Genomic DNA, 9,843 nt, shown 5'->3' with positions numbered 1-9,843 from the left:
ATATACCTTATTAAAATTTTTCATCACAATTGAGTTTTTATTAAAATACTATCTAAATGTAAATTTAAGTTTTGACCCACCCAAATACAAACTCAAAAAGATTCTCAATTCAAACCATAACTCAAATATGCACATCCAAACACAAACTCAAGTTACAACTCAAACTCAACTCAAAATCATCACTCAAATCACCCTAACTTAAAAATGTAAAAGAACAATCCCTAAGTAATCTAAGAAAATTAGATAAACATCTTAAGAACACATAAAACTTTAAAAAAATAGCAAAAATAAAGTGAAGACAATCACAAGATAATTGTATTTAAAATTAATTGTGTTTTTTCTTTTTAAATGGAGAAAAATTATAATAATGAGAGTTTAATTCCTCTAATTGATTCAAGAGTTTAATATCTCTTTATTTAATTATAATGAGACTCCTCACATTTCGAATGCTACATATAAAAAATAACCAATTGAGAATTTAACTCAAGTGGGTGAATGCCTTTAATTACTGATCGTTACTTAACATTAATACTAATAACTCTTTGACCAATCTTCTTTTACCTAAGCAAGCGTACACTCGGGTGGTTACTCGAGTGCAGATTTGGAGGTACGCTTGGGTCGCCCAAATGCATATTGCTCTTGGATAGGACTCTTTTTGCGTTTTTATTCTCTCCAAAAAATCCATACAACAGAACTTATATACAAAAGTTTACCAGAGGAATCACATGTTGTAAGTTAATGTAAATAATAATTAGTTGGAAAAAACCAAAATAATTTCTTCAATTAAAAGTTCTTTTTAACTGTACAATAATGGCACAATTTTTCTCAAGGTAAAATAACGATGATTATTACCCAGAGACGATAGCATTTCTCTTCCTTAGAATCACAAAGAAGTATACTGAGTAATGAAAAGAAGAAAAAAGGGCCACTTTTCTCGTTCTTTGTACTTTCCTCATCGTTCTTGAGCACATGATTTCTCGGTTCTTGGGCGAAAGAAATCTGAACTATGGCAGCTTGCACAGCTGAAAACTTGCAAAATTCAGAGCATGGATTCATGGCACACAACTTTAGCTGCAGAGAAAACCAACCTTGCATCATCTGCATAAGAAAGATACACATCAATAAGACAAAGCTTGTAGTCCGTATTTTTCTTAAACCAGAAAAAGCCAATTAGTACGATTGCTTCAATGAAAGCTCACCAAAAAAAAAAAAAAAAAAAGAGAATCTTTATACAGCTCTAATCAACCGTATTGCTTTGGGATGTCAGTGAGAGTTCAACGTTTAATACTTGAAGAATTAAACTAGCTTTGTTTACAATATCATGAGTTTATAGCAAGCAAATTGGTAGAAATAATCACGCACACCTCTTTCCAGTTAGTTTACTATTTTCTCCCAAAGCAGACCAACCTAACTTTTATATGCAAATTTTAATTGAAAAGTCCAACACGTGAATAGTTAACGGGCTATTTGTTTCACATACTCAAACTCAAATGATTCTGCTACAATGTTTTCTTCTTATAAAAAATTTAAATTTTAAACGTCAGAATTAAAAATCATGACTTGAGTATACCTTTTAAACGGGCCCTAAGAGAGGATTAGAGAAATGCCCAGATTTATGCCTTTTTTTTAAACACTGGGGAGGTTGGGGTTGGTTGGTTTTTTCATATTTCCTGGTGGGGTTTGGTTGGTTTTTTCATTTTTCCTAAATGCCCGAAACATATTAAGGGCCAACAAATAAGCTAAAACTGTTAGAAGGTGGGTGAATGTTGGTTTTCTATTCTAACAATTCCTCACTAAGAAAAGGTATTACTTAATGGAGCGTTGATGAGTTGACAAGAATTGTCATAAAGTATGACTACTTCAAAGTCATACCTGCGATTGCAGCCAAATTGAAAACGCGGGGAACATTAGTCTCTGCCTCAACAGCAGCTTTTGAAGCTGCGATGCCAACTGCCACACTTTGCATAATGTCCAAACCGACACAAATAGAAGAAAGTGTGCCACCAACTAAGCAATCACCAGCTCCGGTAAGCCTCATGACCGTTGCAGGAACCGCTGGAAAATGAACGGCAAATAGAAGAGAGCTGCTCTCAGTCTTGGGAGAATTGAGGGTCCGATTCAATGGACAGGCTGCAGTCACAGTTTTGTATAAGTGTCCATTGGCATAACTTCTTTTGATTTCTTCATGAATGATTCCCATTGACCTTGGACCTCCTTTAGAGCATAAGAATACTCCGTCCGGACCAAGGGTCACAATAACAATTTTGATACCATTTTCAAGCAGAACCCAGATTGCAGGTTTTAGCATCTGGAACAAAGATTCTATATACAACTTATCCCTGCTATTGTCCCTTTGACTTGGAGAATAGGAAAACATGTTTCCACCAGATAAAGCATTCGCCATAGCAACAAGTTCATATTCATTAGGAGAAGCAAATGATACCTGTAGAAAAGGCACAATAATCCCTTTTGTTAAGATTTAAGCAACTTTCACGAGTTTTAGACGAAGAAAATAAATGTTTCAAGATTCCTGTGTCCTCGAAAGAGGAGAGTTGTCGTATATATAGATTACAGTTCAAGTGTGAAAATTGCAACACTCACATACTTGGCAACTGACACAATTCTTCTAGATTTTGCAACTGATACAGGTTCAAACCATACAGGAATCTTAGACAATGCTGCTACTGAAAAGCACGAAGAAGAAGAACCAACAACAATGTATAAAAAAAGGTGAAAACTAAAGGAAAATCGACTGTAACTGAAGAAAAACTATTAGAGAAAAACTGGAGGAAGTACTTTGACAAGAAGCTTCCAGAGCTTGAAGGTTCAGATTTGCATCGACCATCAACACAGAAGCTGAAAGTATATTGCTCTTGAATCGCTGGATCCACTCAGGTGTAAGAAATTTTTCCTGTGGCAGTTTCACCATGGAAAAATTAAAGTTTGTAGTTAGTTAAACCGGTCTCATCAATCAAAAGCTTAATCGACCAAATTGACAACTTACAATAGCTTCCACACTCGCTAAACTGGTCTCATCAATCAAAAGCGTAATCGACCAAATTAACAACTTACAATAGCTTCCACACTCGCAACTCCAGCGCTCACCTCTCCCTTGTTATCAAATATATTGCTTACAACAGCAGTGTTGATATCTTGCCGCTTCAGAATTCCTACACAAAAAACCAACTTTGCAAATAAATAGACTAGTATTGAATTAAATACATCGTAAAGACTTGCAGAAAAAATTGCAGACTTGTGTCACAGCTGAGTCAAACTTCGAACTAACAAGTAAAGGCTCTTTAGATTGGCTCAAATTCTGAAGTGGAGATGAAACATCTTTTTCTAACGTGAGAGAGGATAAGATTATACAACTCGGAGTTATCTACACATAAAAGTCTCAATAGTCAAAAGGTACAATTAAAAATATAACTTGATGACCTTTTGTAGATAGTTCAGCGGATTTCCAGTGTTCCAACAATAAATTTCCTGGTCAAGGAGAGAACAAACTATCAGTTTCAGTGGCGACCATGGAACTATACTTAGTCTATGCAACTGCGGTTATGACCACCGAATAATTTGGTGGAAATAACAGGATAAATGCATGTCAGCTCCTCATAAGCATTAAACACTAATTTCTACAACTCATTTGGACTATGAAACATCCCTAGTTTTGGGATATTAATCCTGCAAATTGAAAATGAAAACGTTTTCAATCTCAAATAGAAATCATTTTTGAAAATGCGTTTAGTAGTTTTATTAAGAGATTGTTTTCAGTGTAAAAAAACCCATTAATGTCTCTCTCTCTCTCTGCTCGAGAGAGGAGAAAACAAAAACAAAAAATGAAAAACGACTAAAAGTCGTTTTTTATTTCTCTCTCATTTTACACTAAATCAAAAAATTGTTTTCATTTCCGCTTTTTGTCTTTATTGCGCCAAATAATGTTTTGGAAACGTTTTCATTTTTTCTTTCTCGAAAAACGTGAAAAACAAAAACATGATCAATTCCAAACACGGCCGTATATTTCCAGATTTTACTGACAAACTCCAATCCTTCCACTTGAAAGTATTTCTAAACTTAGAATCATTTACCTCTTCTTTCAGATACAAGAAAATAATAAGAGTTTAAATGGGAGATTTCATGCTACCTTGTCTGTTAACCACAGTCCTAGTTTGCAGAATTTCGAAAACTACAAAAATTCATACGGGACGAAAATTACCTGCCATGTCAAAACCCACAACACTAATCATGAAAGGTTTTGTTCCAAGCTTTGACATGCACTCGGCAACATTTCTTGCCACACCACCTAGTACATAATTTACCTAAACAGAAGGTTCCTATGTAAGCATAAGCAAAATCTCTAATAAAGCAAGTACTTTCGCATAGCGCAGGTTTTCTTATTGACCCTTTTAAACACCAGCCCAGAAACAAGTTCCACATCAATTCAAGCAAGAACTTGAAGCCACAATTAAGAGAAATTAGCTACTTGTGGGCTAATTTGTACACTTACAAAATGGGAAAGAAAAATGATACACATCATAAAAAAACAGTTCCATGACAAATCACGAAATTGAAATCTAACTTCTAAGGGATAGAAAAGCGGGGACAAAACATCCGTTTCAATTTTACAGAACTTACGTAATTTTAACACATGCGCATTTATGATATTCATGACAAAATTCTTCATCATGTGTACCATTGCAGAAATACTCATCAAGTTCAGCTAATAATCTACCATTATCCAAATGGGCATTGTTCATCTTATTCTCCGAAATTGAAGAAAATTGGACAATCAACTTTTTCATTGACTTGGACTTCCTTCATGAAATTGAGCTAATTTCACTATGTTTACCGACTGTTGTATCATCACATATTGCATAAATTCTACCAAAAAACAACAAATGTTGTGACAACAGTTAAAGAAGAAAATAAAAGGAAGAAGAGAATAGAAAGAGATTTAACGTAGTTCAGCATTATCCCTACATCCACAGACTAGGAAAAGGATGAGGAGCAACTATAAATGAGCTCTAAATAAATATAAATTACAATCACAGAATAAGGTAAGTTATCTAAACAACCAAATCTAGAGATTTCCTAATACAAGTATAGGTAACAACATATACAATATCAATACTCTTTCTCTAATATGTTGCATAATGGCAAAAACCAAAATTCTGAAAAGGGTGATAAAGTAAATACCTTCCCAGGAGTAGTGGTTCTGGGAACTGCGGAGATTGAAGGAGTGGCATGGATGTCCAACACCATACCCCCTATTATGATCACAGGTTCCATTTCCGAATTTTTCAATTGTCCACCACTTAATAACGCCTTTCAAGCAACAACAAATTTTGGAATTACGAGAATCAGCACAATTTTTTTTTTTTTTTTCCCAATTTTTTTTTTTTTTTTTTTTTTTTTTTGTAAACAAAAACAATAGTGAAAAAAAAGGGTAAAAAAAGCTGACCGGCTGAAAAACATTGTTGGGTTTATGGGGAAGTGAAAGGTGACGAGTAATACAATCCAATCTTCTCCGAGCACTGCTCTCCTCCATTCGGGCTTTCGTTTCTTTCGGATTCGACACACAGTGTGTTAAGAGTTTAACTTTAAACATAAGCCGACTAATAAACTATCAAGTTTCTTTTTTTTTTTTTTTTTTTTTCTTTTTTCCTGTTGAACCTCTGAAGTCTGGCGTAATACCCGTACGATGAAAAAAAAAAAATATATATATATATATATAGGAAAAAATGAGTGACAGGGTTGATGGTCTTACCTCTCCTCCAAAGGTGGCCACCCTCGACGCCAGGACATCGATCACCCTCGACGCTAAGAGTTCGACTATCCTTGACGCAGCAAAGAAATGCCCAAATTAGGGCGTCGACCCGTTGTGACGTCGAATTTATGCAAAACCTTTGAAAATGTTAAAAAGGGCATAAGATCCGCGCTGCACAGACACCGAGAGGAAGATGCCTGACACCATAAGTTGCGTCTAGGAGTGGGATACGTCTACAATACGGGCATTAATTACAAACCCTTAAACCGCCATGCAGTGGGTAGCAAGAGATTACATGAATTTACAGAGCCGTAATAGAAGACCTAATGGCTGAGTGAACAGTCCAAAAGTGATTAGTGGGCTACGGTCTTAGCCTAGAAAGTAGGTCACTCGAGTACTTCCACCTACGAAGGAAAACCTCCCACGAAGAAAACTTGGGCTATAAAAAAGGCAAAGCCCCATACGCCAAAAAGGGAGAGTTCTTTGAAAAAGGATGAGAAGATGGAGCATACGTGCATGTAAATCGTAGAGAGTCCAAAATAAATATATCATACACAAGTGGATGTAGCTCTTCATTAACAGAGTGAACCACTATAAATCCCGTGTGCCCTCTTGTTCAAGTGATATATTCATGCTCACAAAACATAACAAACACTTCATAATATAATTTCAAATATACAGTTAATTTCTAACCGGTAACCCCACGGGATACCAAAAGGTGATCCGGTGTATTTCTATTGACGAAGTTTCACCGTCAACAATATATACACCCTTTAGAACACTGTAGATTTTTACTCTCTTACTATTTATTAATATTATTTTAATAAAACAATTATGTTAATTTAAAGAAGGCGTCTGCTGCAATTCCCCGTTACTCTTTTATGGATGTGATTCCACGAGTTGTCTTACACGCGCAGGAATTGTATCAATATTTTACTGGCTGGTGCCAGTTTTGTGCACGGTGAAGTTTACTTTCACGAAATTTGAGGAGTAGCTATGGTGATTATATTCCTGCAAGGGAGGATAGAAGTGTCTTTTAGCATTGTTCATTGAACTTTCACAGGTACATTTATATAATTTTCTTGAGCAGCGATAACTTGTAAAGTTGTCATGGAAATAATATTAAAAGATGGATGTGATTGTAACGAATGAAGAGGTAGATGTAATGCCGAAACCCGAGAACGTAATTGGGGGTGTCCCAGGGGCGCCCCGGGGGTGTCTTGTGGGAGCCCCGGGTGTGTTCCGGGGGTGCCCCGGGAGTGTCCCGGGAGTGTCCTGGAGGTGTCCCGGGGGTGCCCCGGGGCTCCCCGGGGGTGTTTCGGAGGTGCCCCAGGGGTGTCACGGGGTTGTCCCTTCGGTGCCTGATAACTCACAGAAATAGAGTTATTTAGCATACTTTTAGGCTTAATATTTGTTTATATTCTCCGGGTAAAATGCCTTTGTGTTAGTATTTTGAATAGCATTTATTAATCTTTTTCCGTGTGGCAGAAAGTCGTTATTTATGGGAAATCTTGCTATATTTTGAAGTTATTCCTAAATTCAACTCATTGCATTGACCCTGGGAACTTAGTGCATGATGTCCACAGGAGGTGCTGACGTAGGCTTTTGGTGAGAAAAGCGCGGTGGAAAACACAAATGTTGAAATGCCCCCAATGCCATAGCATTGCTGCAGCAAAGTCGCAGCAAAAGCAGGAGCAGCCAAAAATTAGCAAGCTGGCGCAGTTTGTCTTTTAGCGCTGGTAGTGGTTCAAGCACTGACGGGACAGCTGTAAGAGCACCAGGAGGGGAGACCATCAATCATGACTCTCATGCATACACTTGTCACTAGGGCACCTCAACATGCCCTAGTATATAAAGGAAAAGGAGAGTATAGTACAGAGGGGGCAGAGAAGAGGAGAAAAATAAGGGGAGGCGCGCAGAATTCCTGTACGAGCTGGAAACGGAGACAGAAGAGAGTACAGGAGATTTTGGACGCTGGAGCTGGAGAAAAGAAGAGTACAACACGGATATACAGGGGTTTTTGACCTCAGATTCTAGATTAGCTGTTTTCTCCTTCTCTCTGTATTTACTTTCCGAGACCTTATGGATCTGTTATTTGTTATTAATTCTGATTTTGTTGAACTAAACATGAGCTAAATTCCTTAGCTAGGATTATTGATGGAACCAAAGTTGCAATGAAGATCTATTTGCTATTTTGATTGATAATGTAATTTTCATCTGGTTTATTCAAGCATATTTATTGTTTACTTTCTATTAAGTGACAGGCCATCATTTAGTAAGAAAACACAAACTTAAGCTAATTCTGGAAAGGTTGGTTAAGTTAGATCTAGCTTGGATAATGTAAGAGATAGTATAGGAATATACTATTATCTTGCACAACCCATTAAAATTGATGTTAACGTCAGGTCTGTAAACTAAAACACATAGGAATATGTTGGTTTGGTTTAAGGAATTACAAGCATAAATCTGTCGGAAGATGATTATGTAGAATTTTAGGTTGACTAGATGAACTTTGCTACAGCAATCGTATAGCAAATCGTGGTCAGAGTTGCAACCGAGGGGAAATCAGTAATCCTAGCCTTCATCCATCATTAAATCACAGCTCTAAGCTCAGATCTTGTTGACTTTTACCTCTTGTCTGCATTTAAATTACAGTCTTTGGTCTTATACATTCTTTTCACTTAATTAATATCAATTTGGCATTCAAACTATTCTCAATCATATTGATAAACTGGTTTTTGTAATAGAATTCCTCATTAACTCAGTCCCTGTGGAGACGATACTTTACTCATTACTATATTACTTGTTCGATTGCGTGCGCTTGCGTGGAGTCATTTTATGCATAGAGTTTTTGGCGAACAGTGCCCTAGGGGTGTCCTGGGGGTGTCCCAGGGGTGACCTGTGGGTGCCCCGGGAGTGCCTTGGGGGTTCCCCGGGGGTATCCAGCGGTGTCCCGGGGGTGTCCAGCGGTGTCCTGGGGGTGCCCCGGGGGTGTCCCGGGGGTGCCCCGGGGGTGTCCCGGGGGTGCCCCGGGGGTGTCCCGGGGGTGCATGGGGGCCGCCCCGGGGCTGCCTCGGGTCTCCTGAGAGTCTCCCAAGGGTGTCCCGGGGGCGTCCCGGGGGTGCCCCAGGGGTTCCACGGGGTTGTCCGGGGTTGCCCTGGGGGTGCCTTGGGGGTGTGCCGGGGGTGCCCCGGGGATGTCCTGGGGGTGTCGCGGTGGTGCCCCGGGGGTGTCCCAGGGGTGTCCCGGGGGTGTCCCAGGGGTGCCCCAGCGTTGTCCCGGGGGTGTCTTGGGGGTGCCCTGGGGTGTCCAGGGGCGTCTCAGGGGTGACCCGGGGGTGTCCCGGGGGTGCCCCGGGGGTGTCCCGGTGGTGCTCCGCCGTGGAAATGTGCTCCGAAACCCCCCGCCACCGCCGGTGTCCAGATTCCCGCGGGTCTCAGTTCTTAAGGTTCCCGATGTCCGATCGAAGATCTGAGACCATATCCTGACTCGTTTCGATGTGCTGAACACAACGGTGACCTCTGGTTGCGCCAATTCCACTCCGTTGAAACGTATACTGGTACCATGCATGTAAATTGAGGCGAATCAAATGGATTCGTTGAGGTTTAGAGCGAGCCGTGGAGCTTCAAGAATAGAAGGTTGGACAACGTGAAGTTATCCGTAGATTAAATTGCCAAGAGATAGGATATTCTTGTCCATTTCCTTGTTAGCTTGTCCAATGAAAATATTTTAGAACAAAACATGTTGAAAGAAAATGATTTGAAAGGAAATGACATGAATAATGCTATTAAGTTTTCTAATGATTTTGGAAATGAGATTTTAAAGAGTATCATTTCTTAAAATGAAATATTTTAAGAAATGATATAACACTTGGTGGCCTCAGAGATCGGGATATAGGAATCGTATCCTTAGGGGCAGGTCTTGAAACCCGTACGGATTCACTTCTTGCTTAGTGGTGTTATGGCTCTGCATATTTTCATTATATATATATATATATTTTACCACTACTATGTGAGTATTTCCTTTTTTTTCTAAAAAAAGGATGATCGGTTCCGGGTGTATGTCTTCAGACCGT

General features: G+C 39.0%; 1 protein-coding gene across 3 annotated transcripts; it reads right to left on the bottom strand.

The window, feature by feature from the left end:
* Positions 1 to 780: 780 nt before the first annotated feature.
* LOC21409572 (pseudouridine kinase) lies at positions 781 to 5,687 on the bottom strand. 3 transcript variants are annotated; one of them, XM_024165504.1, is made up of 9 exons: positions 5,462 to 5,687; positions 5,197 to 5,325; positions 4,217 to 4,319; positions 3,439 to 3,486; positions 3,073 to 3,170; positions 2,797 to 2,911; positions 2,602 to 2,681; positions 1,873 to 2,443; positions 781 to 1,098 (listed from the first exon to the last, which is right to left on the bottom strand). In XM_024165504.1, the coding sequence occupies exons 1-9, from the start codon at positions 5,606 to 5,608 to the stop codon at positions 1,040 to 1,042; spliced, it is 1,350 nt and encodes a 449-aa protein (XP_024021272.1). In that variant the 5' UTR covers positions 5,609 to 5,687; the 3' UTR covers positions 781 to 1,039. The 3 variants fall into 3 exon arrangements, with proteins under 3 accessions (XP_024021272.1, XP_024021273.1, XP_024021271.1); XM_024165505.1 differs by having other exon boundaries at positions 2,602 to 2,684; positions 3,106 to 3,170; XM_024165503.1 differs by having other exon boundaries at positions 782 to 1,098; positions 2,602 to 2,684.
* Positions 5,688 to 9,843: the final 4,156 nt, after the last annotated feature.

This window comes from Morus notabilis, unplaced genomic scaffold (genome assembly GCF_000414095.1).
Source record: "Morus notabilis unplaced genomic scaffold, ASM41409v2 Scaffold115, whole genome shotgun sequence".
NCBI lineage: Eukaryota > Viridiplantae > Streptophyta > Magnoliopsida > Rosales > Moraceae > Morus > Morus notabilis.
Note: the sequence above shows the minus strand (reverse complement) of the source record. Positions and strands in the feature narration are given on the sequence as shown.

What these genes read in the sequence shown, in the direction of transcription:
- LOC21409572 (XM_024165503.1), bottom strand. Translation starts at nt 5,608, where the DNA reads ATGTTTAAAGTTAAACTCTTAACACACTGTGTGTCGAATCCGAAAGAA. An exon ending in TGTGGGTTTTGACATGGCAG is followed by an intron (nt 3,487 to 4,216) that starts GTAATTTTCGTC and finishes CTCCTTGACCAG; the next exon opens with GAAATTTATTGTTGGAACAC. An exon ending in TTGTGTCAGTTGCCAAGTAT is followed by an intron (nt 2,444 to 2,601) that starts GTGAGTGTTGCA and finishes CCTTTTCTACAG; the next exon opens with GTATCATTTGCTTCTCCTAA.